Consider the following 27970-nt stretch of genomic DNA (forward strand, 5'->3'; position numbering starts at 1 on the left):
AGAGACACATCGATTGGTTGCCTCCTGCACGCATCCCAGCCAGAGCCAGGGAACCTGCAACCAAGGTCCGTGCCCTTGACCGGAATCAAACCCGGGACCCTGCAGTCTGAGGGCCGATGCTCTATCCACTGAGCCAAACCGGCTAGGGCACTTTTTATTTATTTCACAATTATTTGTACTTTATGAAATGGCCTCTTCTCAAAATCACCACTTGGCCTGAGATGATGGTCCCAAGGACAGTGCCAGAGCCCAGCTTACCCACGAGAAAGCTGCCTCTCACCTGGCCCGAAGCACCTGCGTGCTCTCCCCTCTCCTCCTGGCACCTCCTCTGTATACTTTACAGCCAGTAATAGGCATGTGCACCTATGACACACACACGCCATAAACCGAACAGATAACGCGCGTTATTACGCCTTTGTCTCAGTCACCAAAGTAACGTGGCGGCTGAACAAAGGCTTTGAGCAGAGAGATTGCAGAGTGTGTTGCCTTCCTCTCTCTTCCCCTCCCCCCGTCCACCGCCCTCCCCCTGTCCCTCCTTCCCTGGCTCACGGCACTCCACGTCCCGGCCACAAAGCGTCACATTCCTCCCCAGGTTTAATCTCGGCAACATTCCGGCCCCCAGGTTATTAAGAGGAGATTGTGAAGGGCAGGGATGAGGACTAGCTGGAGACTTTTCCCAGATAAAAGGTCCTTGCCCAGGATTATCTTTGTTTCATTGGCGGTAATCCCCCCCCCCCCCCCCCCCCCCGCCCCTCGGCCGGTTTCGCCTTTCCTGGGGTGAAGGCAGGTGCAGCGGGAGGGCTCTGCTGTGATCCACAGCGCTGCACAGGGCTGACCTGAAGGTGCACAGCCACGATTGGAGTCTGGGAGCTCTGTGGGTGGTGGAATTTGAAGTAGTCCTTGATGAGACAGCCTGGCTGAGTGGGAAGGTCTCTAAGGCTTTTCAAAATGGCAAATGAGGCCCAACCTCTTGGTTGACTTTGACCTTCACAACAGTCCCTGTGCACTCACGGCCGTGCCCCTTGGTTCCAGCCCTTTGCATTGTCGCTCGCCACCTCCGATTCTGCCTCAAAGATACATGCATTTCTTTCACTTCTCACTTCCCTCTCCCAGTTATTTCATCCTTTCCACGGAGGCTCCAATAGGTACAGGTAGCAGCGCATATGCAAATTTAGATTTTAAAGGGCTCAAGTGTTATTTGTCCTTTTGGCTGATGGGAAAGATGGAAGGCCGCTCTCCAGTAAGGATTTTAGATGCCGATGGCAGGAGATTTCTCGCCCGTGGACAGGGGGTAGTGTGGTAGCTGCTTCGTAGCTTTGGCATCCGTCGGTGAGCACATGTGAGCAGGCAACGGATGGGGCGTCTGGTGGCTGATGGGGAGGTGAGGATGTGTCCAGGGGCTGGGATCGCAGAGACCACCTTGCTTTGAATGGCCCCTAGGAGCAAATAGGGTAATAGATTCTGGCAGGATGACCTGGGAACTTAGGAAGTCAGCATTCTGAGCACCTGCTTGTTTTAGTTCAGTTTTGTTCTGTTTAGAACAAATGCTGGTGGCCTCGTATGAGAAATCCCTGGGTAGATTAGAGGAGGGAGAGGACAGTGGCTGGGTGATTCGACCACAAGGGGTAAGGCCTCCTCTATATTGGTAGCCAACAGCAAGGGAGAGGGAAGGATAGACCAAAGAGACATTTCAAAGCTGGAAGGACACATCTTAGTTCTGTACTGCGCCTGGGAAGTGGGAATGGGAGGGGGAAACGTCCATGTTCCCAAAACCGAGGGCCCGAGAGAATGAAAATGAGGGGCAGGGCAAGCATAGACAATGATTGTATTGATTGAAATAGAGATATCGGGAGGGGGGAAGGGTGTGAGAGAAGATACTCTGGATATATTATGATTCAGAGGAAATTTTAGAGACGAATGAGAATACCCAACAGGAATCCGGGGTAGGAGGGATGAAACTCGGATAGAGATTTAGAACTCGACGTGTAAACATGGCAACCATCTTTCCGCAGGTCGCAATTAAAGCTCTGCGAATGAATGAGCTCTTGCAGGGCTGGCGAGAAGAGAAATCACGTTACTGAACTAATACTCTGCACCGAAGACACAAGCCATGCACCTCCAAAGGCGACTGAGAAGAAACAAACAAGTGAACCTCGACGTGCTCCCAGGGTTAATCTGTACAGTGAGGCTCGTGGGAGAGGGCAGGGCAGTGTCTCTCATCAACTCCAGGGCATTCCTGTGGCCACAGAGGTCAAACGGCACCAAGTGGCCTTGAATGAGGCCACCAGAGGCCTGTTTTCTCTTGAGGCGGAGACCAGGGTTGAATGTCCAACTTCCCCCTCCATGCAGGACGGCTGGTCCATCAGATTTCCTCTTTGATGTCTTTCCTAGAAATACGCCATCCTTCCTGCCCCTTCTCTGAGACTCCTGGGGTTTTCAACCTTCCCTTGGAGCGTGTTTTCGGATGCCTTTAATTCCTGGCAGGTGTACGTAGAACCGTTTTTCCTCCTCTAAGCGAAATGCTCATTCCAGCCCGTGTTTATATTCCCGTGGAAGGGGCTCCCACATAGATGTCCGAAGGTGCTCCAGGTCCAGAGACGAATGATTTCATTTCTCTTCTGCGTGTAAAGGAGCTGGGGCTAGATCTCCTGAGTCTGTCCATCACCTTCCCTCTCACGGTGCTGCTCTGTTCTTTATTTTTTTCCCATCCGATTTCTCTTTGCAGCTCCCACGCCCATTATCCATACTGAGTGCTCAATACATGTTTGTTGAGTGAATAACCGGGGGGTTGGGGTGCAAAGGACAGATTAAAGTAGAATATGGTTTACTCCTGCATCCTGACTACCTCCTCCCTTCTCCTTTACCTCGGGGTTTCTCAAAATAGGTTCCTCAAAATTCTGTGGGAGCAAATACCACTGTTAAGTGAAAAAAGCGGTAGACTATATTTGTGTGTGTATTGATTTCCCATCGGGAAATCCTGTGTTCTACTTGGGAAAACGCTGTGATCAAAACAGTAACGGACAAAGCTCTCTTCCTGCGGTACTTCTCAGAGCCTTCGCTGCAGGAGCGTACACTGCGCATTGCTGAAACCGGTATTGACGAGGCAGTGCTTCCAGAAACACGCCTCACTCCTTTTTAAAGACAGTTTTGAGGAACGAATTTTCCGCGGATTCCACTTTGGAAATCACTCACCGGTTATTATGGTATCCAACTATAAGAAACATTTTTGTCTGTCGGATACAGCAGCGATTATAGTTGTGCTGTAAGCTCTTTCGGGATCCCAACGTGCAGATTTTTTCCACCAAGAGTGGCATCTGAGAGAAGAAACCAGCAGGAAGCCCCTCAGGGGGCAGGTGGTCAGGCTATGTCCGCCGAAGCCCTGGCAGCATCCATGTAGATGGTTGAAGTATGTTTCATGCCATTCGAAATAGGGTTTGCCCTGCGAGTGGAGGGCTCCTGGAAAGGGAAGTTAAATCAAACCCCGGCACACCCCGAGCGCGCTGAAATTACTCATGAGAAACTTGGTGTCAATTACCAGAGTCAAATAATAGGGCGTGTGTTTTTTTCCTCCCTCTCTCTCTTTACTTAAAATGCCATTCTCAGCCAGGCGGTCCTGAGTGCCGTCAGCGGCCGGATGTGCTGCTTCCAGTGGGGCTGGACAGGTGGCGGGGGCTCACCCGGTGGGTGGATTTACGGCGTCGCTGGCATTCTGGACGTCACAGGCGGTCTCGTGAGGGGCCCAGGAGGAGGGTGTGGGTGCTGGGCCTGGTCCCAGTTTCTTTCCCAGCCCCAGGGTGGTGGTCTGCACCCTGAAGGGTTTCTGTGCTGCCCTGGATGGGCTTTCTGGGAGCATGCTGGCACGCCCCCTCTCTCTCTCCCGGCTGCCTGCGATCGCTGCCTCTCCCTGTGCGGGTGCACGGAGAGCTCCCTGGGCCGCTGGGAGGCTGCCATATGGCTCTTTGGGGCGTGCACTCCTTCTCTGCATCCCCAGGATGAATGGGAAGGAAACAAACCCTTGCCAATGGCCTTGGGGATTGTTCACGGCTCAATCTATTGCAAAAGGGAGCACTTCCCTAGATCGCTGCATTGTCACATTTATGAACACCCCTGAATCACGGTGCGGTTAACCAGCAAGAAGCATTAGCTAAGAGACCCAAGTGCTGGTCTTGGCTGTTTTACTAACTATTCATCCCAGTGTCATTTCGCCTCCTGGGCCTCAGCATTCTCAACTAAATACTATTTATTTTATTCTTTTGTAATCTTTATTGTTGGGAGTATTACATACGACCCCCTTTCCCCCCAATGACCTCCTACAACCCACCCCCACCCCCCACCCCAGGCCTTCACCACCCATTGTCTGTGTCCATGGGTTACGCATATATATGTATACAAGTTCTTTGGTTGATTTCTTCCCTCTCACCCACCCAACCTCACCTTCCTTCTGAGGTTCCCCAGTCTGTTCCCTGCTTCTATGTCTCTGGATCTATTTTGTTCATCAGTTTATTTTGTTCATTAGATTCCACATATGAGTGGGATCATGTGACACTTATCCTTCTCTGACTGGCTTATTTTGCTTAGCACAATACTCTCCAGGTCCCTCCAGGCTGTTGCAAATGGTAAGAGTCCTTTTTTTTTTTTTACAGCTGCGTAGTACTCCATTGTGTAAATGTACCCCGGCTCTTTTATCCACTCATCTGCTGATGGGCACTTGGGCTGTCACTAAACACTATTGACACGCACAAAGTGCCTCGCAGCACTGAGCACTTTTGCTCTTATTCTGTAAGTGTGACGCTTACAACAGCATTGTGCTTTGAAGATTGTCACCTACATCACACACAATGGAGACCACGGGCTCCGAGAGTTCTACTGATCTGCCCAAGGTCACGCAGTGAGTGACAGACAGACACAGAGAGGAAGAACCCTAGGCTCTGTGCCCTTCCTCCTCATCTTACTGAGGAAATTGAGCTTGACAATCAGCAGGTCCTTTCAGCTTTTAGCATCATCTTACTGGGGGACTCAGTGCCTGCTTGGAGGCACTCTCCTACACATGGCAGTTGAGGAATCTAGAATTCTCCAGGGCCATTGGAGGTCATCTCAGCCTTTCATCCAAATAATAAAGGGAGTCAGAATCCCCTCTGTCAATGCACCGCTGAGTCAGTAGGTCTCTTTTTTGTTTTTGTTTGTTTGTTTGTTTGTGAGTTTTTCTTTAAAAAACAACAACAACTGGGTGCTGGAAGGTAGGATCCAGTATTCATGTTCACCACAGTCTGCTTTTTATATATGTTTTTACTGATTTTAGAAAGAGAGGACAGGAGAGGGAAAGATAGAAACATTGATAAGAGAGAATCATTGATCGGCTGCCTCCTGCACACCCCGTACTGGGGATTGAGCCCACAACTGGGGCATGAGCCCTGACCAGGAATCGAACCAGAGACCTCCTGGTGGACGGGATGACGCTCAATCCACTGAGCCATACCGGCCGGGCACTCAGTCTCGTTTTTAACCAGCCTCACTACTGAGGAGACATCCCTGCTGGAACCTTTCCTCTACTTTCCCCTGCTACCACTCAAGAAAAATTTATTTCTATCTTTTACTTTTTCAAAAATTCATTGGAGATTAATTATACAATTTATTAGCTCAGCAAATGTTACCTGTTTTTCATCAAGAACTGGGATGCATAAAGTTCAACAGCTAGTATTGATTCTTCACCTTTGATAAGACTTACTTTTCTCTTACTCTTCTCATGTGTGGTTTCTAACAGAATCCCCCATCCCCTCCCTCCTTTTTAAGGCTTCAAATGTCTCCAGGTCAAACATTGCCATGGTTACAACATCGACATCGTAGAATTTGCTTAGCTGCATCAGATCCCTCGCGGTCTCTATCTTCATAACTTCCAACTCTCTCACTAGTTCTCTGGGTTGTCCATCAACTTTTAATCTTCCATTTTGCCTCTACACTTTGCCCCTCCTGTCTCAGTGTCAGTTCTCAAGCCTACGTGCTGAGTAGAAAGTGAAAAGTTGAACGTCTGAAATCTGATGCCCAAAGAACCTGTCTAATCCTGTTCCCGGGTAGAGCAGGGGCTGAAATACCTACCCCCAGAGTAATACCCACAGGACAGGAAAAGGAAAGAGGGGGAGATGGGCACCCTTGTTTTCATCTGACAAATGCCTGTCAACACCTAGAAGGGCACTGTAGGGTCAAGAGGTCAAGGCGGTTACAACAGATTGTTATCTCCCTTAGTAGAGCTTGGGAAGGGCACTCATCCTCCATGGAAAAGGAAGGCCACCATGGCATGAACCCAACAGAACCTGACGTTCTGGGGGAGAGAGGACGAACTCAAGTTTCAGTGACATGGATTCCGGTCTTGGACATACTCTCTCAGTGGGTCTGTGACCATGGAAAAGTCACTTACCCTTGATCTTCATTGTATCACTTGAAATCTACAGATAATAATGTCCCCACCATAGGCCTCGCAGACTATGCGGTGAAAAAGTTAGAGATGTAAAGGTGCATTGAGATACTGCGCACCTCGTATGAAAGCATGGGATGGTGTTTGTCTTGCAAGCATCACTGTTCTTTGTAGAGTCCTTGGAAAGGAAGCATCAAATCCCATGAGCTTTCCCCATGGGCTGTATTCTTCTGTGGTTGGTTGGAACAGGCCAACCAATTTTGTTTGTGCCAGTTATGTGTAATCTATTCGTATCTGTGTATAGATGTGAGAATGACCTGTCACCCACTGAGCACAGGGTTTATTTGAATGATTTGGATAGCTAAGTCAGCTTCCTTTTCTAAAATTATTTTTATTTATTTTCAAGAGAAAGGGAGAAGGAGAGAGATAGAAACATCAATGATGAGAATCATTGATCGGCTGCCTCCTGCCCACCCCCCACTGCAACCCAGGCATGTGCCTTGACTGGGAATCAAACCATGACCTCCTGGTTTACAGGTTGACACTCAACCATTGAGCAACACTGGCCGGGCTCCACTCTCCCCCCCCCCCCCCCCCCACTTTTTTTAAATTGCACCTCCCTCCCCAGTCTGTGAGCTCAGTTGAGAAGAGCATTCTTCCACCACGGAGAAGGCCAATTTTTCCATTAGGTTATGTGAGTAGCTGACCTCCCCTGTTCAAACCCTCACCTTTTGCTTGCTGTCATTTTGCAGCAATGTAATACTTAGCACACAATAGGGGGAGCTTCCGGAGTGCCTTTCATTATTAACTTGACTTAGATTTCATGTTATCATGAGGAGGAGCTCAAGGCAAGCTTTGTTCATAGAAAGAAGACTCTGTAAAATCACCTCTCAATTATCAGTTTGCAGTGAGATAAACTGAAGAAAGATTAGGTCACCAGCATTATCTAATTGTACCTGTCATTACTCACCCCTGATGGGTAAGTTTCATCCACTCATCATATACTCTTATTATATAATAAAGTCTCTGGAATCAAATACATTTTAGGACAATAATTCTAGGATTGTTGTGTTCAAAAGAACACAATCTAAGCCATGTGAATAGGAGAAATGTGTTTTCCTCCTCTAAGACCAACTGAGACCTCTGTAAGAAAAAAATTTAACCAATGATGCCGGCTTTGGTTGAGGAGGTCTTGCTTGTTGGATGCCTTGTAAATCTATCAGCTGCGGCTTTCTATTAAAGAAGGCATAATGCAGTCCAGCCAGCATGGCTCAGTTGTTGGGCGTTGACCTATGAACCAGGAAGTCATGGTTCAATTCCTGGTCAGGGCACATGCCCAGGTTTCGGGCTCCATCCCTAGTGTGGGATGTGCAGGAAGCAGATGATCAATGATTCTCTCTTATCATTGATGTTTCTCTCTCTCTCTCTCTCTCTCTCTCTCTCTCTCTCTCTCTCTCTCTCCCTCCCTTCCTCTCCCTTCCTCTCTGAAATCAATAAGAATGTATTTTTTAAAAAAATAAGGTATAATGTAAACTTGAGGTCCTACTTTCTTCCCACCTCTTGGAACTCATTTCCTTCAGAGTTTCCCAGCGTGTGTAGATGAGATTCTCCATTCACATCTAGCAGAAGGCTAAGCTTTCAAGACATAAATAGGGAGGAAGGGGGAGGGGGAATTTCTTGAGGAAAAAAGTGTGGGATGCGCACTGGAGGGGACTCTGGGAGGATAAGAAAATGAGGAAAGGGACAGGTCAAGAGGGGGGGCCATCCTCCTGGGGCCCCTGCTTTGCTGATCTCTATAGTACCTCTTCATCTTGGTGGTACAAGGAAATCAGTAAGGTGAAGTCCTTGGTGTTGCTCTTTGAGACTTTCCTTGCCCTTCAATGGAACGATATGGATGTCCAGGTAGATGGTTTGGGGAAGATGGGAAAGGCAGAGGGTCCCAAGGTAAGGAGGGATGTCTGCTTCCTGTCACCTGGTGGCTGGCTCCCACTGGAGCTGGGAGAGCACTGGTCCTCGTCCCTGTGGGTCACCAGCCAAGTCACCTTAGGGTGCCAGTAGTTGTGGATCAGCAGAGGCTGAGACAATTCCCTGAACATAGGAGACAATAAAACGAATTCCAGGATCACTTCCACCTCTCACTGGTCAGCAAGGAAAACCCCTGTGAGAAAGCACCAAGGGCCCTACACCGTGCACGCGCTCCACCTGTGGAAATTCCATGCTGCAGCCTTCATCCTCAGGCGACGTTCTCTTCTCATCACCTCTCTTTTCCATTTCACAGCTCATATGTGGGATCCAGTGATGAACAGCAAATAAACACGAGCAAGCAACCCTCAGAAAGGTAGGGAAGCCATCGCCAACTAAAGCATATTTAGTTCCTTTCTAAATTAAATAGAAGTACCTCTTTATCCACTCTGTGTTAGTGAAATTCGGTTCAAGTGGATAATTAAAAGTAGCCCTTAAATCTCCAAGCATGAAAATGAGGTGTCTCTCTTGGTCTCGGGTTTCTACACGGTTCAGCCAAGATTTGCTAAGAAATCAGACGCAACGGGGACCAACGCCCTTCCCCTGTTCCGCGGGTCTCCGTCTGAGCTCTGCTGGACTCATTAGTTGGGCTTCAGTGGCCTCTCCAAGGGTTTCTCATAGGATAGGACAGGTCGAGCTGGTTGTTGCCAGCTTCTTGAAAGCATTCCCAGATAGGAGCAAATATTCCTGCCAGGTGCTTGGAGCAGGAAGAATTTCTAGGGAGGAGTTCATGTTGGGTCTAGTTTCCATCGCTAATTAAAATCAGTAGGTAATGGGTTAGTAATTTGTTGTTTGCCTTTATCATGTTATTGCCTTTTGAGGACCTGGGGGACGAGGAGGTTATGTCTTTATGGCTCCTGTCTGAGTGGGGTGGAGGGGCCTGACAATGGTCTTCAGAGCCATCTGCCCCCGGTTCTCTTTCTCAGATCTAATATTCTGGGTAACAGAGTTCAGAGGACCTCTCAGCATGGCCCTCAAGCCATGCTAAAGCAAGCTTCTCTTTGAGTTGAAGTAGAAGAGGAATTGCAGCTCATTGAGCAATACTCCGCTTCCCAGGGGAAAATTCATAATTCGTTACCATCAACCGGCTTGCCAGTCAGTTTGCAGGAAGTGGGACCAGGTGGGAGGAAAATGCTGACCCTTCATTTTTAAGAACATGCCAGGTGGAAAGTCTGAGCCCTGGGCTTGGCATCAGGAGACCTGAGCTTGCATCTGGGCACTGCCATGCGAATCTGGGAAAGCCATTCCAAGTTCTGAAACTCAATTTCTTTATCTGCAAAATCGGAGCAGTTATAGCTCCTGTTGCCTACTTCAGAGAGAGGGCTGATGGAGGGAGGGAAATTAAATGGAAGTATCGTTGGTGAGCCCAGCCGGCGTGGCTCAGTGGTTGAGTGTTGACCTATGAACCAGGAGATTATGTTTTGATTCCCGGTCAGGACATGTGCCTGGGTTGTGGGCTCTATCCCCAGTGTGGGGCGTGCAGGAGGCAGTCGATCAATGGTTCTCTCTCATCATGGATGTTTCTCTCTCTCTCTCTTTCTCTCCCTTCCTCTCTGAAATCAATAAAATATATTTTATTTTTTTAAAAAAGTGTCGTTGGTGAAAGGACAATAGAAACCATAAAGTGCAAAACACAGTGGGATGCGATCATTGCTCAAGGATCGAGGAGGCAGAGCGTGTTAAAACTCATAAACTTGGTCCAAGTAAAAGACACAACCTGCCCAACTCACTCCCTGATATATCCTCCCATCGGAAGACCTAACAGTCCTAGCAGGCTTTTGCTAGCAGTGTTGAGCATTGAGTCATGAGAACCATAGATCGGCTCTTGATGGAACCCTTCTGTCCCTACGTGCTGAGGGAAGACAGCCTTGTCCCCTTCATGCACCATCTCCTGGTGGCTTGTGGGTGACTTCCTGCGGACCTGGCCATTTCTAGAGTATGTCCATCTCACTCTCTAGTGTTCTGCTGTAGGGGCTCCCAATACACCAGGGTCACGGCACGCGTGGCTTCCCATGGCCAGTTTGCCAGAAGCCTGTGGCCCCAGCAATGCTGCTGGGGAAGTGGAGGCAGATCCCGACAGGCCGGCGTGCGGGCAGGTCCGGCACCAGCCACAGGGAAGAACCTCGGGCCGGCTGCCAAGTTTCATCCAGGAGGGAACATCTCCCCTGGAGTTTATAACCCTGAAGGAGGGAGTCAGTAATGAAAAGCTGCACCACGCCCTTAACACCACAACATTACTCATGAGCACCTTGCTGCTAATTAACAGCGGTAAATGCCACAGTTATTTCATGCCGCTCACCACTCGCAGGCAGCAACCTGAGACACCCCGGTGGGATGGAGGGGGGAGTTTGCTCCCGCAGGTTTCCGAGGTCCCGCAGAGACCCGAGCTCCAGCCGTTTCCCATGGGTCTCTCATGGAGGAGCCGAACGAAGCCTGGTTTTGTTGCCCACTCTCTTGCGCCAGGCGTAGGGTACATGGCCTTGACTTCTCTGGAAAGTTCAAGTTGGGACCTGCTGATTTTTGAACACTCACTCCAGCAAGTGCTTATTTGATATAAACAAGTCTCCAATCGCCTGTGAGCCTCCCAGCTTCCTGAGAGGCCTCCGGAATGATGGGGTAGCTCGCGCCCAGTGTTGACATGTGGTCTCCCTCATTGCCCAGAACTCGGAAGGTCTGACTCAGGGAGCATTTTCCGACTCTGCCACAACTTGGTTTTCCCATGTAGACACGTCCGCATCGGGTGCTCCAATTTGACATGGCAGGTGGCAACCTTTCTTACAATGTTTTAAATACGGAAAACAACATCAATGGAGGACTTCCTCATGCCAGGTCTGGAAGAGACGAAGATGAATAGGACAGGATCCTGGCCTTCAGGAACTCACGGTCAAGCAGGTTAGCTAGAGGGCACACGTTCCCCCGCAGTGTTGAATCGGACATGCAGTGATGATGGAGGCTGAGGGTGCTATGGTAATCTATGGGGAAAGCAGTCATTTGGAGAGGGTGCGAGAGATGAAATAAAAATCAGTTTTGAAGACTGAACAGGAGTATTCAGGAACGGAAGTCATATCATTCCAGGGAGAGAGGCCTCCGAGGGCGAAGGTATCAGAGAGCGCAGCCAGCGTGTTCCGTTCAGTGGGAGCAAGTAGAGGCTACTTGCTTTTCCCACATGGCACTTTGCTCGTGGGCTTGTCTGGTTGTCTGAGTCTCGCTTCCCTGTAGAACGTGTACTCGGTTTGCTCTGTATACATGCTACGTGTTCATGCTGACATGCTATGCATCCTTGAAACATTCTTGTATCACGGTGCGACGGTACTGAGCTTCTTTCCTCTCTTGTTTCTTCCTTCTCTCCACCCCCAAATATGGGGCTCCATCTTCGCCCAGCCCTTACAATCCCCATTGAGCTCGGAGCCATTGCCTCTGGAGGTAATGAGTTCGAATTCACCTGACCCCCTCTTTTTTTTAATATATATATATTTTATTGATTTTTTACAGAGAGGAAAGGAGAGGGATAGAGAGTTAGAAACATCGATGAGAGAGAAACATCGATCAGCTGCCTCCTGCACACTCCCCACTGGGGATGTGCCTGCAACCAAGGTACATGCCCTTGACCGGAATCGAACCTGGGACCCTTCAGTCCGCAGGCCGACTTTCTATCCACTGAGCCAAACTGGTCAGGGCTGACCCCCTCTTTTTAGCTGGTGTGTAGGAGGGGGTTGCAGAGTGAAGAGTGTAGGGCTCATTGCTTTTACTCCAGCCCCCACTTCCCTCCCCGGACAATTGGCTAGGTCTTCCAGGGGTCCTTTCCTCTATTCTGTGGGTCTCCAAGTACAACCTCGACTTCCTGTCTCATCTCCATCTTGGGCGTGTGTCCTCGGTGAGGGCTACCTGACAAGCTTGATGGTGGGGAGGGCTCCCTGCATGAGCCTACGGGACTCCAAGTTCCACGAAGTTTCCTGATGCGTTCATTCACTCATTCATGCCTTCCCCCACCCATCTGGCTGCAGGTGAAGTGCTAGGTGCTGGGGTTGCCACCCTGGACGAGGCAAATGGCCCCTGCCTCGGTGACCCTTTCCCTCCTGTGGTGGCCACCAGTCAGACACAAAGGTGGGGACCTAGGCTCCCTAGTATTCAGCCACCTTCCCAGAAGGGCACCACACACACTGAGAAAACCACGTGTCTCTTTTGTGGGGTGGAGCAGCCCCCTTTGACCTGGAGCAGCCCCAGGTTCCAGGGAGGGTCAAGGCCGCCTCTGAACTGACCCATAGATTGTGAGGAGCGGAGCTGTGGAGAAGGTGCCCGGAGGGTGTCTGATGCCGTGGCTCCCATTGGCTTTCGAGTGACCATTTTACGTAGGCAGGACCTCTGGAAATCCAGCCAGCATCTGGTTTGTCCTTGGAGAACGTGCACTTCATGGGTCTGACCTTGAACCCCTTCGCCCACTGGCCTGGAACTTGCGGGTGCCTTCGTTCCGTAGTCGTTTTTGGGAAGGGGCACACGAAGTGGACAGCCCCCGTTCTGGCAGCCTGGCTGACTCGGGCACGGGCTTGGGGTTCAGCCGGCATAGAATCTGCCACCAGCCTCTGACCCTGAGGTTCTCAGAGCCTGCGGCCTCTCCCCTCTCCCTGGGGGCCGCGGGGCTTCTGTCTGGGTCGCGCAGGGCCACACCTCCGGTGCCTGGAAGAGGGCCTGCAACATAGTGAGGGCTCCATAAATTTTTGTGGGATGAGTGGTTGAATGTTCATTTCGACGCAGACACAACCACCGAGCTGCCAACACCTTGTGAAAAGGGGGGCGGGAGCGTGTTCTCTCTTGGCTTAATAACAGTCTGCAGGGACTGCTGTCTTTTATATGCCTGCTTAGCTCACTGTGAAGACCCAATAAATATTAATTGATGGCCAAGAAGTTCTGGGGTTTGGCTCCCGCCGGATCCAAGTCCTATTTGGGGTGGGGGTGGGGGTGGGGGACAGTTTACAAGAGCAGGGGAATTTAGGGTGTTACGTTGTGAGTCTGGAGACTCTCGGGGGACCCCCCCTTCCTCCATACCCAAAGCCTGGGAGAAGTGGGTGGGGACAGAAGGGAAGCGCTTAATTATATTCATGGGTTGTATAATTACACTGTCAGGTTCCCACTGGTGGTGGGTTTTAAAGGAGCTTTGAGTAATTTCAAATTTTGAAAGGCTTTGTTTTCCTGGGCTTTGTTTTATTCGCCCTTTATTCATCATCCTTGATCTTTTCCTGGTGCCTTCCAGGGGGAATTATCTCAGGCCCGCCGACGGTACCGAGTTGGGCTCCCCCAGTGGACTTGGTGCGTACACATGACAGACGGAGATTTGGGGAGATTACGGAACTTGCCGGTGGTTGGTGGTTTAGCAACAGGACCCAGATACCCCGACTCAAGCCCAGGCCCCGCCTCCTGTTTAAGTGCCTTTCATGGTAGGACCTCACGATGCACTAAAATAGTGGTTCTCACAGTCGTGTCCTCAGACCGGCAGCCTCGGCAACACCTGGGAACTTGCTAGAAGGGCAGACCCGTGGGTCCCACCCCAGGATTCCCAGAAACTCGAGGGTGGGGCCCAGCAACCCTGTGTTTTAACAAGCCCTCCAGGGGATTCGGGTGCATGGCCACATGCGGAAATCACTGCTCTAGATCTGAGAGTCTAGAACAGCGATTCCCAGGCATCGGGGAGCATGTGGAGTGAGCCGCTGCCTAGCCACCACCCCAGACCCACTAGACAAGAATGCCCAAGAGTGTGGTCCAAGCGTCCCATTAGCAGGTTGCTCTTTGAAGCTCCATCGAGGTTCTCATGATGTAAGGTCATGGCCGAGAGCCACCGCACCGGAGTAATGCCCTTTGCACTGGGCATACGTTGGGGCTGTTCCCATGAGCAGAGGAGGCAGCGGCAGGGACAAAGGCGTGGGCCTCACAGACCCTGCTCAGGCACATACCCAGCCCCTGCACGCTGGCCACGTTCCCCCCGGTGCCCGGCTCCAGCCCGCCATGCTGCTTTGAACAGAGAGAGGCTATGACTCGGGGACCCGGGTGGGCGGGCATTAGGCCATGATTTCACAAGCAGCTATGGTCACTGTTGCAACCACTCAAAAATGCCATTATAGCAAATAAGCTGCCATTGTCAATATACTATACATGAGGGAGGGTAGCTCTGTCTCCATAAAACTTTATTTATAAAATCAGGTGGCGGGCCATGGTTGGCCAACCTCTGCTCTGGATGAGAGACGAAGATTCCGTTGTTTGAGGTGGAAGGCCAGCTTTTCTTTTTCTAACTCTCCGCTGCTTCCAGGGTGCGGTGGGATTGAGAACCCCTGCTCTCGGCATTCATTTAGGTGACTTTCCACCCGCCATGTGCTTGGAGCTCTGACACATGAGTCAGATCATATCACTCCTTCACACCCCACTCCCCGGCGTCTTCCACATCACTCGTGATAAAATCGAGGTCCTTGGCATGTCTTGCAGTGTCCATCACAATCTTGGGGTGTCCACCACGGACTTGCCCCCAGCTTCCCCTTTGACCTTGTCTCCTACTGCTCTGTTGCTTCTGTCCTCAGTCACCCGGGCCTCCTTGCTGGACCCAGAGCATGCCCAACACCCTGCTTGTCTTTTTCCTCCCAGCCTTCCAGCAGAAAACTCCTGTTGCGGTTCAGTATTGCCGTGTGACCAACCATCCAACACTCCAAACAGCAGCAGCATTGATTCTGTGCACGATCAGCAAGCTGTGCAGGGCTTGGCAGGGATGGCTGCTCTGGGCTCCACAGGAAGTCAGCTGGGAGCCGCGTGCCTCCCTCCCTCCGGGCGCTGGAGTGTGCATTCAGCGCTCCTCGGCCCCACGGGGCGACTGTCCGCGTCTAAGGCCCCGCTTCCTTCAGCCAGGCCCTTCCTTCAGCGGGGAGGACACGATCCCATTCCACCCGGCAGCAAGTGTCCTGCCTGTGGGAGGAGTTCCTTCCGCGGCCCCCTCGGCGGGCCGTCCATCCATGTTAATAAATGTCTCACCTACCAGACAGCTTCAATAAGGTGAACCGTCAAGGGGAGGTCATGCTTGTCAGTTTCGTTTTACGGAGACATGGAGGGCCCGTCTGATGAGGCCCTGGAATTCAGCTCTTGTCCCAGAGGAGAGGCAGCCGGGACGGCAGCAAAGACCTGGCCCCCTCCCCTCCCCACGCGCTCTGGTTGGGTTTTCCACGCTGGAAGTGCAGAGCCTGCTGGAGCCACAGATGCATCGTCAGAATCATTTGGGTCGGGCCCCGATGTGACACATGAACAAACAGAAGTGGAGGAGAAAGTGAGGGATGGGAGTCGGGCAGGAGCAAGCCGGGACCGTGGGCCTGACGCCCAGCCGCGGCCCTCAGCGCCGGCTTTCTGATCGCTAACGGAGAGGGCCCGGTCCCTCCCGATGGCCCGAGGCACCTGCCTCCGTGCTGGTGTCCAATCCCTTTCTGCTGCTTATTCTCCCTCCTGTGTGGGTCCCCCTTATACTCCAACACGCCTGATTTCTGGCTCCCCTGAAGCCAGGCCGTGGGATCGCGCCCCCCCCTCCCCGCCCCCCACCCCTGCTCCCACTCCTTCACCCCTGGCTTCCAGAGGCTTCACCTGCCACGCTGGGTCTCTTCCCCGGCCCGGGCCCCTCCTCCCCGCCTTTCACTCTGTCAGGCCGTGAGTAATGGTCCTGCTCCTTCAAAGAGGAAGCAAGATGGATGATGGAGAGAGGGGTTAGTGAGGATCCCCCCCGCCCACCCCCACACACACACACTCCTCTGGCTTCGGCACAAACGCGCCTGTGCCACGTGGATTTATGAAGTGGTCACGTCGCCCTGCCACAGGACGCCGGGGGGCGGCTCGCCCACCCACGGTCACGGTTCCTGTCTGCAGCCCGGCCCAGGGAGAGGTGCTCCGGGCGGGGGGTGTGCAAACAGGACCACCCGTGGGGCGCAGGGGGTGCTGTTGGGGCGCAGAGACATGCAGGCAGCCCCTCAGACATTCTCCGGTCCTCCGGTCCCGCCTGCGTCTCCAGTCGGCAGTGGGATTGAGGCGAGGTCGGCCTTCTTGGTGGTTTTGCTTTGGGTCCCGGGTCACACCCTGCTCCGAGGAAATGGACTGTGTCTGCCCACGAGGCCATGCTCCCTCCCTGGGTGTTCCCCTGGGTCAGGGGTCGGCAAACTCATTACTCAACACAGCCAAATATCAACAGCACAACGACTGAAATTTCTTTGGAGAGCCGAAATTTTTCAACTTGAACTTCTTCTAACGCCACTTCTTCAAAATAGACTCGCCCAGGCCGTGGTATTTGGTGGAAGAGCCACACTCAAGGGGCCAAAGAGCCGCATGTGGCTCGCGAGCCGCAGTTTGCCGACCACGGCCCTGGGTGACTGCCTCCACCCCAAGGCGGTGCTGATTGGATTCCAGACGCACAACCAGGACTCGGTTAGTGTAAGTCTGTCCCCACTTCAACCCGGGACCTCCTGACCATAGGACATGCACGCCCGTGTGCTCAGCGCTGCACCGACAGCCCCTCTGAGGAGCCGCTGGGCTTGTAGCCCTTGGGGCTCTGTTTCAGGGATGAGTTTAGAACTTGGCGGAATAAAGTCTCCGAGGTCAGAAACTGGGCTCCCTTCTTGGTATTCCCTGCCTCCTGCCCCCAGGGGCCTGCCCCTCGCCTCCTGTCTGCCATCCCTCCTTACTGCCTCCCCCGCCCCCAAAGCCCTGGCCAGGAGGCCAAGCTGGAGGCAGGGCCTTGAGGAGGTGAAAGGGAGGAGTCTGGGAGGGCTGTGGTTCCCCGTGGGGGAGTGGGAGACAATTTTGCCCCCAGGGGACACTGGGCAGCGTCCTGAGACATTTCTCAGGTATCACATTGGGTGGGGGATGCTATTGGTGTCCTGGGGGTAAAGGCCAGGGGTGCTGCTGAGCGCCCTGCAGTGCGCGCGCCACACACACAGTGACAACACACACACACACACACACATATAGGTCACACACACAACACACACAAGTCACACACACATAAGTCACACACACACACACACACACACACACAAAGTCACACACACACGATACACAGGAGAATGACCCAGTCCCAGTGTCAATAGTGCCACAGATGAGAACCTCAAGAGCACAGAAAGGAACTAATTTTTTACCTTAAATAAAAGGCTCACACGCAAACCTCAGCCTCTAAGTGCCCTGAGGCCCCCAGGCACCATCAGGAAGCCTGGGGGGCCCCCGGAACCTGCAGTCCCGCCGCCGCCTCCCTCACCCAGTGTCCGGAGAGCCCTCCTCTGACGTCTCCGTCACGTTGCCCAGGTCCATGCTGGCCGTCTTCCATGCACAGGACCCGGCTGGGCGAGGGGCGGCCACACCATGCAGGACACCACGCAGGGCCAGGCCCTCCCCCTCCTCCAGCCTCCGCCCTTCCAGCCTCCGTCCCCACTGACACGGGCCCTCCAGGCCCCATGATGACGGCTACACCTTTCCAGCGGGCCTGTAGGCTTTCTCCCCAGATGGAGGCCCATGGGAAGGGTCCCCGTGCTGCTGCCAATGGGACCTCTGGGAGCACAGAGGCAGCAGCGGGTGGGGCCCTGCCCCTGCCCAGAGCCCACCTCTCTCCTCACCACCTCAGCACCAGACTCCCGGGCGGGAGACCCCCGGAGTCAGGGTTTACTCCTAAATTCTCAACAACGGAGAAAGGGACCGAACGTCGCCTGGGCCAAGGAGGGCCTCGCCCCACCCCACTTCGGCAAACTAAATCCGTTCTGAGAAACTCTGGTTCAGGGAACTTTTCAAGGACAGCTGTCTGCACGCCTAGTCCTCCTGCGTTCTGTTTGTGTGTTTGTTTTTATGTCCTCAGTAAAAACGGCAAAAGACGGAGCCCCCCCACCCCCACCCCCTGCCTGCCAAGGAGGGAGATATTGACAAGGCCCCAGCAGCATCTCTGAGAGCCTCCCTCCCCTGTGGCGTGGATGAGCTAGATCCAGTCCTCTGTTTCAAATGCAAACAAACAACACTAAAAAGCACACACACACACACACACACACACACACACACAAAAATAGCAACAACAATAAGCAACAAGGAAAGCAAAGACGTTGCTTCTTAAGTAAAATCAAAGGACAGATAAGGTTGACCTTGTTGTTTTTTTTTGAACTGGAAAACTTTTTAGAAGTTCTCATCTCACGAATTCGATGTTGTTCCCCACCGCCTCCTCCTCGGTCAGCCCTCCGGGAGAAGCAAAATCGTTTCTTTACTGTGACTTGTGACTTTCCCCTCCACCGAGGGCCAGGAGCCAGTGGACGCCCCTTGGGCTTCAGCAGGGAGACTGCGGGCCGCCCTCGCCCCTCCCTCTCCTGACCCTTTTTCTCCGTCTGCCTCTCACTTGGGCCGCCCCCCTCCCCACTCCGCCCCCGGCCTGGCCGGGAGATTTATAGAGCAGAGTGGCCGAGAACAATGAGCAGACATTAGGCTGCTGTGTTCTGCATACTAATGACAAGATACTGCTTCTGTACGAGGGGCAAAGCCAGGTCAGGCCAGTTTAACCATAAACTTTATTTATGGGCTTATAACTTTGCAGCTGCAGGAGCTCTGCCCAACCTCGGGACTGAGATCTCTCTCTCTCTCTTTCTCTCTCTCTCTCTCTCTCTCTCTCACTCTCTCTCTCTCTCCATTTGGACACATTTCTTTAAACAAATTTGGGGGGCAGGGGAGAGAGTGCTGGCAGCTCCTTCTTTATGATCTACTGAGTAGTTCCGGGGAGACATTTAAGCAGATGGGAAAAGTGAGTCAGAGAAGGAAATAGCAGCCATTGCTTTAGCCGTAATAACAACAAAGCCCAGAAATGATGATGATGATGATGATGATGATGATGATGGTGTTGATAAGAATAATACTTGATCTCCAGAGCTTCTGGGGCAGGAATCTATCTGTTGCTTCTGAGTTTTATACAAGTTGATGTTTAGAGCCACCCATCTCGCATCTTGAATCACAGAATGAAACGCCTGCTTTGAAACGGCTCGAGACCCTTCCTCCCTGCCGAGGCTCTTCTAAGCGTGACCATCTGTAATGCATCAGCAGGCTGGTCCTCTCCGGCGCAGGTGGCGAGGCGCTGTGAGCTCTGGCTGCGCCCCTCCTTCCTTCAGTCCGCACCACGCCCCTCCTGCATTCTGATTGTGTCTTAGGACGGTGGCGTGGGCCCGCGTTAATGCAGCGTGAGGAAGTGGCCAGGGTCATGGGTTCAATGCCCACTGAAGTGGATTGATCTCGCCTGGTGTCAATGTCATGGACTTGCTAGTAGCTCCAAGATAGAGCTAGTGTAGATCAAGCAAGGCATCTTCCAAGTGGAAGGAAGCAGGCCAGCTGAGCTGGGGCAGCAACAGAATTTGTAGACACCCCACAACCGGGAGGTGGCTGGGTCAGCTCTGATCCTGGGAACGGAAGCCACCTCACCTGTGGGACCCTGGGAGTTGGCATCCATACATGCCATTCCAGCGGAATGAAAGCAGGGAGCTTGCAGGGTCTTGGGCCACTTGCTGGCGCCTACGCTGAGTGTGGCAACAGGTAGGACATGGTCCAAGATTCCTTTAACCCACCACCGTTTGGGCTCTGCTACTCCAAGTTAGGAGCTTGCGAAGGAGTCACTGTGCTCTCTGACTCTTAGTTTGCTGACCTATAAGATTGGAATGGAAAGGCTGTCGTGTGGGTTAGAGGTGGTACAGAGCCTAGCACAGTGCCTGGGAGATAGTGCTGTTCAGCAGTATTCTTTTCCACGTTGCTTTGGTATTGGCGCAGGCGACATTGCTCAGTGTAGAAACCAGTGTGCGTGTGATCTGACGGTGTGCGTCCCTGGCAGACAAAGAGCCATCCTTTCTATATATATACCTGCCGCTGACTATGCACCTCATGCATCTGTTCTGTTTGTCCAGTGCCACGGCTCCCGGGGGCGTTTCTGCCGCATTTCAGCCGACCCCAGAGTTACCATTGGAGGATCCTTCTGCCACATATCCATCAATCAAACAGGTCTTCACCCCTGTGTTCCATGGGCTGTGATGGGCACCGAGATACCTCTGGGCCAATCACTCTGAGCCCAGCACATGAACAAACAGAATCAGAGCCTGCTTCCAAACTCAGCCCGGAAGATCTTGATAATAAAGAAGGCTCCTATGGATCTGCTGTCCAGCGCCTGAGAAGAAAAAATGTCGACTCATTGCTGAAGCCACGGGGCTCTCGTTCTTTTTAGCTGATGTCTTCCCTCCCCAAGCCAGCAAAGAGAACGAGGGCATTGAAAATAAGGCTGAAGAAAAGACTGCAATTTAAGCTATAGATTGGGGGACGGGGGAGACAGCAAAGGGCTAGATAGTATTTTAGGATTTGTGAGTCAGACAGTTTTTGTTGCAGCTACTCACCTATGACATCATAGCATGAAAGCAATCACAGACGATACGTAATGAATGAGCGCTATGAACCACTAAAACTTTACTCATAAAAACAGGCAGGAAGACTACAAAATGCTGATGGAAAATGTCGAAGATCTCTACAAATGGATCGATATTCCATGTGCAGGGGTTGTAAGGCTTCCTATTGTTAAGATGTCCATTTTTCCTAACTTGAGCTGTAGATTCACCCCAGTTCCCCTTAAAGTCTCAGCAAGCTATGTTATAGATATTAACAAACTAATGCTAAATTTCATATAAGAAAGCAAAGCACCTCAATTAGGCAACAGGATACGGAAGAAGGCCACAGTTGAAGGATCTGTACGCGTATATTTCAAAACTGCCCAGTAGGATCCAATCGTAAGACAGCGTGGTATCGGTGGGAGAAAATAGACCAATGGAACAGGAAAAGACACACACATGGAGTCAGCTCATTTTTGACAAAGAAACGGAGGAGAAAGGCTAGCCTTTTCAGCAAATGGTGCTGGTGCAATTAGACGTCCATATGCAACACACAAGCTAGACACAGACCTTACACCTCCCACGAAAGTTACCTCTGGAAGAAAACCTACATTACTTTGGGTTTGGTGATAAAGTCGTAGGCACAATCACCAATACCACAATCCATTGAAAGGAAAAGATTTGATAAGCCAGACTTTATTAAAATTGAAAACTTCTGTGCAAATGACACTGTTAAGAGAATGCAAATGTCAAGCTACTGATTGGAAGAAAAAGCTTGCAAAACACATACCTAGTAGAAGACTTGTACCAAAAAATATCCAAAGAATTTAAAACACAATAAGGAAACAAACTACCCAATTAAAAACGTGAGTAAAAGATAGGAACAGGACTTCCAAAGAAAGTATAAAGTTGGCAGTTAAGCACCAAGAAAGATACTCAATATCATTGGTCATGAGGGAACTGAAAATTAAAACAAGGAGATTTCACTTCATTAAAATAAACTGACTGAAGTCCAAAAACCAACAATAGCAACTTTTAGCAAAGATGCAGATCAACATGCAGCCACTTTGGGGGAAAAAAAAAATTGACAGTTTCTTATCAAACTAAACATCATCTTACCCTACAATCTAGCAATCACACTCCTCGGTAGTTACCCAGCTGCTTTGGAAAGTTATGCTCATGCAAAAATCTGTCAGTGAATAGCAGTTTTATTCATAACTAGAGGCCCGATGCACGAAATTCGTGTAAGGGACTCGGCCCCTGCCGCAGCGGGGGGCCTCCGCATCGGCCCCCGCAGCCACAGCTTCCTCCAGAAGGTCATCCGGTCTAATTAGCATGTTACGCTTTTATGATTATAGATTGCCCCAAACTGGAACTAACCAAGACAAATTTCGATAGGCAAATGGATAAATAAATGATGGTACATCTGTGCAATGGAATATTATTCAGCAATAGAAAGACATGAGTCAGCAAGCCATCAAAAGACACACATCCAGCTTAAATGCATCCTGTTAAGTGAAAGAAGCCAGCCTAGAAAAGCGACACAGTGTATGATTCCAGCTATAGGACCATCTGGTAAAAGCAAGGCTATGGAGATGGCTAACAGGTGGGTGCTTTCCAGGAGTTCAGAGAGGAGAGCGAGTGGGAGAGGTGAGAAACTCAGGGAAATGTTTAGGGCAGCGAAATGGTTCTGTCGGCTACTGCAGAGATGAGGACAAGACATGAAGCAGTTCTCAGAACCCGCGTAGCTTCACAGCACAAGGAGTAACCTTCATACACATTTTAAAAAAGTCATTGAAGGGCTTGGGGAATTCCAGGATGGAATGCGGAATGCAGCGAAGAATCCCGATGTATTGCCCAGGTAAGGGCATCGGTGAATGGAGTTTGAGAACAAAGGACTGGCCTGGTTAACTCTGGAAATGAGTGGAGTTTGTAAGACAAAAGGCATGTGAGTTAGCAATTCCGAAACCATTATACGTGTACACTGGAATTGAACCAGCCGGCCGATGGGTGGAGGTTTTGCAATGTGGTAGCGGGGGATTGCAGATAAGCAAGGAGGGGAAGCTAGAAGGATCCACGTGGGAACGGATTAGGGATGGAGACATCGGTATGAACTCACGCTTAACAAAGACCCAGATGATTACATATAGAAATATTAATAGGTACATATATGTACCCAGGTGAGTATGCATACAGTGTCGGGGAGCACATGAATCTTGGTTGGAAAGTTTGTAAGGAGGACGTTCTGAGAAAAGGGAAGCGTGCGGAAGGCCGCCTGCCCCTGTTTATCAGAATTCCGACTTAGGGGAGTGCCGAAGGCGTGCCCCTAATTATTCCTTGACCTTTCCAAACAAGTCTGTGTACCTGCAGACCCCCAGGTGTTCGCTGGAATCCTTATATTTAATCTCTGGGTGTCCTTGCTTAAAGGACACTGCAGACACATGAGTCCTCCCAATATTACTTACCCTACTGATTGTATCTAAAAGGTAAACTTTATCTCAAACGGCTGTTACAATAAAAACCTAATGAGGCAGGCAATCGAGGCTGCCTGGTTCCTTTAGCCAGGCAGTCCCTTAGCCTTCTCTTTCACAGCAAATGTGTCCGAGTAATCCATTCATCCATCGCTCAGGGGTCTGCTGGCCAGCCCTGGCAATACAGATTTCTCCTTGCTCTACCATCTGAGAGAACCTAGAAACCATGATACCCTATGAGCAATGAACACCCCTAGTACCCAGACCTTGGTTTCTAATACCAAGATGTTCTCCAGAAAAAAAAAAAAAAAAAAAGAATCAGGGCTCCTTGGAGAAATGGCTGATTCCATTGCAGCAAGAAATACACAAAATGAGCCAGAAAGCAAGAAAACGCTCAGAAAACAAAACAACACCAAAAAGCCAATAAAGCAAAACCTCACACAGGGATGGGGATCTGTTAAAGGCATGCAGGAACCAAGGAAAGAGCTCCCAATAGTCAAAGCTGGTTGAGCAGGAAAATGAAGTAATATTACATATAGTTTAGAGTTTAAAATAAATACCCATGAGTTCATAACGATACGAAGAAACAACTGAATAAATAAACGCGGCACAGACACATCCTTGTGCAGAAGAATCTCAAATCATCCATGTAGCTACTCCACCCTTCAGTGTGGGCTGTGCATTGTAACTTTCTTCCAAAGAGGATGCTCTGGGGGGGGGGGGGGGGGCGCGTGCACGGAGAGAGGATACAGTGGAGAAACCGGAGCCCTACCTCAGCCAGGTGACACGGATTAATATCAAAAATACATATTGCTGCTACTATGCCCCCTTAAAACGATGGGATGAGAATAGCACTTTACAGTGCACTCCCCAAAACACATTATCCCAGTCTATACACGAAAAAAAGAAAAAAATCAGGCAAATCCCCACTTGGGGACAGTCAACCAAACACCTGGCCAAGTGTCCTTCAAACGCATCTAAAATGAGAAAATAAGTCCGAGAAATGATCAGGGCCGGGGACGGCTAAGGAGACATGATGGCGACGTACGATATGAGATCGCAGGTGGGAACCTGGAGCAGAAAAAGGACAATGGGGAAAACAGAGGAAATCTGAAGTATGGCCTTTCGTTAATAATAACTTACCAATATCTGTTCATTAATTGCAATGTGCCCTACACTAATGCACGATGGTCATAGTAGGGGAAACTGGGTGTGGGGTATATAGGAAGCTTCTGAACTACAGTCTCAATAAGTTTGAAAGTCTAAAGTTGTTCTAAAAGGTTTGTTTTTGAGGAAAAACACAGGGGCAGGCTGACTTGGTGCACACGTGGTGGTTTGCTGACTCCTGCCCTGGATCAGTGATTCAAACCGGGCTACTCCCTACAATCCGCTGAGGGACGTCACCTGGTTCAGCAATCAAGACACTCTACAAGGCCCCTGTCCCACCCATGTCCCCAAACACTGTCACCCATGCAACCTTTGGTCCTCACTTTGTTACCCCGTGTACCCTTCCAGAGTTGCTGTATGCAAGGACAAGCAATATGAAAATATATGATTTCCTCTTTTTCTTCTTATGCAAACAATAGGACCCTATGAATACTGTTCTGCCCATTGCTTTGTGTGTGTGTGTGTGTGTTCTGTATATCCCAGAGATCTTTCAATATTGGTGCAAACTCTTTCTCATTCCTTCTTGCAAATGCCTGGTATTCAAGGTTGAGGTTGGACCAGAGTTTATTTGATGAATCTTCTCTAGATAAACATTTGGGTTGTCTCCAATCTTTGCTATTACAGACTGTGCTGTAATGAATAATCTTGTATGTGTGGAATTATAACTTTGTGGGGATGCCTGCACCTCTACTTCAAGCCAATTAAATCAGAAATTTGAGGGGTGGGGGTAGGTCCTAGACCTCCTCATTTTTAAAAAGTCCTAAATATCCCCTTTAAAGTAAGAAGGGAGTGAGGATTCTGTTGGTGGATATCCCAAGTAGGTAAGTGGCTCCCCAGCCAGGCTACGCCTCAGAATCACTGAAGAGCTATTTTATTTTATTTTATTTTTAAATTTATCTTTATTGTTGAAGGTATTACAGATGTCCCCCTTTTCCCTCCAGTGACCCCCCACCTCCTCACTCCTGACCCCTCCCCAGGCCTTCACCCCACTATTGTCTGTGTCCATGGGTTATGCGTATATGCAAACAAATTCTTCGGTTAATCTCTTCCGGGGCCCCTGTCTTCCCTCCGAGAATCATTTGTCTATTGTCTTATTGATAATAGCCATTTTAACAGGTTGAGGTGGTATCTCAGTATCACCTTGTGGTTTTAATTTGCTTTTCCATTATAGCTAGTGAGGTTGAGCATCTTTTCATACAGCTGCTGGCCATCTGTGCGTCTGCTTGGCACGAGCGCTATTTTACAATACCCATGTACCAGGCTCACCCCACAAGAGCTGAATCATAATCAATGGGGGTAGCGCCCAGGATAATTTGTTGAAGTTTCCTCTGTGATTCTAATGCAAGGTCAGGGTGAAAAACTACCATTGTGGGGGTGCACCTTGTTAGAGAAAAGGGTTGTTTTTGGGGTGAGAGCTCTCCTTCACCCAGGTCTAGTCCACTGCTGTCTCCCTGCCCTTTTCGTTACCCTACCCTGGAAAGCGATCTGGAAATAGATTCTGAGCCGAGGATGGGTGGCGGAAATGTGGAGTGCCCACGGGGCCAGGCTGGGCTGCTGGGTGGGTCTCCACCCACAGGTAGCTGGGACGTGAAGGGAACGCCTGCTGTCGGCCAGCGCGCATCACTGCCCATCCGTGAGCGGCCGGATTAATATTTGGCCAGGCCTTGGTGAACTTGGGTTTCCTTCCGGCAGCCTCTTTCCCATCCGAGGAACCGAGGCGAGGGAGGAGGACCCTGGTGTACAAACAGAAACTTCTCTTCCCTCATCTTGGCCTGATTTCGATGAGTTGGCCCGGACGTTCAGCCTGACATACTTCGGCACGGCGCGCTCCCTGCGTCATGGGGAAGGGGAGGGGAGAGAGATTTGGAAAAGAGAAACAAGGATAGGGCCTCAGTAATAGACATGTGCTGAGTGCTTACTCATGGAACTCTTGCCCCGAATGCATGACATTTGATCATCCATGTTTTCTCATGGGTCCCGGGGGCACCGGGAGGTGAAGAAATGTGTTCATAGTGCCCTGGCCCGTGTGGCCCAGTGGGTAGAGCGTCGGCTTGCAGACTGAAGGGTCCCGGGTTCGATTCCGATCAAGGGCACGTATCTCGGTTGCAGGCTCCTTCCCGGGCTAGGCCCTGGTTGGGGCTCCTGCAGGAAAAAAAACAATCAATGTGTTTCTCTCACATCGATATTTCTTTCGTCTTTCCCTCTTCCACTCTCTCTAAAATTAAATGGAAAAATATCCTCGGTTGAGGATTTAAAAAAAAAAAAAGAAGAAGAAATTTGTTCAAAGTAACTCAGCCAGGTCGTTTCAAAGCAAGAGGATCTCGGAACCAAGGCCTACCTCGCTCCCAAATCCAAGTTCTGTTCTATCCAGTCTTCCGGTCGGGGTTTGGAATTTTCTCTTGGTTTCTGTGGGCTGCCTCAAGCCCAAGGTATATTCTTGAGCATGGCCTCCTTTGACGGGATCCAAGTCCTAGGTGTGGCCTCCACATTGGGGTGAAGTAAAAGGAGTCTTTATACGTATCTGCCCTTGTTCCAAGAGTAACTTTCTGCGTGAGGCCCAAGGGCTGCTTTGCATCTCCAACAAAACCAGGGTGCATTCCTTAAGGCATTGCGCCCCAAAGTTATTCGTAAAATCCCCCCTGAGACACTGCAGGTGCCACCTGCTCCAACATGGTCCCCGTAACCGTGACAGTTGCCAGGTACAGAGAGGGGCTGCTGTCCTTGCCTCATCTAATCCTCACTCTGCCCTGTGCTAGGAGCCAACGAGGCTCCAAGAATCGGGGTCACTTGTTCAGCATCCCATGGCGAGGAGGCGGTACAGCCACATTCAAATTCAAGTCTCATGTGATGGTAGTGCCTGTGCCCAGCCCATTGCAACGTGTTTTCTAGAAGAAAAAAAAATTGTTCCTTTTCACCCCGCATGTATCTCTCCACCCTCCTCTCTACTCTCCTCTCTCTACCCCCTCAAGACATTCAGAACTTTCAAGTCTCTTTCTGCTCCTACCCGAGCCGGAGAGAATGAGGCCACGGAGGGCGGATGGGTCCGCAGAGTTAACCCGTGTCTTCCCCCACGGGGGCCAGAGGAGTTCCAGCCCAGAGACTGGGGCCCGGGGTGGCAGCGAGAACCCAGGGGTTAACGTCGCCCGAGTGGGAAAGCTATCTGCTTTGTTGTGAAACACACACAGCTTCCCAGCCCCGCAGCAGGGGCGATTAGCATGCAAATGGACTTTGCCTCCTGCTTTTTAATGTTTTACTTCTCCTAATGGCTGAAACCGGTTGTAATTTCTGAGCTCTGCTGGCTTCAGGAAGCAGTTTCCTCCCAGCGACCTGTCCTTGCACCTGGGGAGATTTTGAACTCGAATGTTATTAACCCGAGGGGCCAGGCGTTGGCTTTCAAAGGAAGGAAACCCCGTGCTGGTGGAGGTTAGCAACCTCCTCATTTGCCCTTCCCCCCCCCCCCCCGCCCCCAGCCTGCCCCCTCCCTCTCCAGTGTCCTCCGAATTCTTTGGTTG

At 50.9% G+C, this 27970-nt stretch overlaps 1 protein-coding gene across 6 annotated transcripts in view; it reads left to right on the forward strand.

Moving 5' to 3' along the window:
• Positions 1–27970, forward strand: part of LOC307115241 (uncharacterized protein) — a 310667-nt gene that overhangs the window by 225029 nt on the left and 57668 nt on the right. For 2 of the 6 annotated variants that reach the window (XM_079798374.1, XM_079798377.1), the window contains exon 4: positions 8688–8747. The exons of 2 other annotated variants lie outside the window; for them this stretch is intronic. In XM_079798374.1, the coding sequence (XP_079654500.1) occupies positions 8688–8747 (60 nt within the window). Of the gene's footprint in view, positions 1–2012; positions 2729–8687; positions 8748–20352; positions 20725–27970 lie in introns of those variants that run through there. 2 more of the 6 variants (XM_079798376.1, XM_079798378.1) reach the window with 2 other exon arrangements.

Source organism: Cnephaeus nilssonii, assembly GCF_951640355.1.
Source record: "Cnephaeus nilssonii genome assembly, chromosome: 19".
Taxonomy (NCBI): Eukaryota; Metazoa; Chordata; class Mammalia; order Chiroptera; family Vespertilionidae; genus Cnephaeus; species Cnephaeus nilssonii.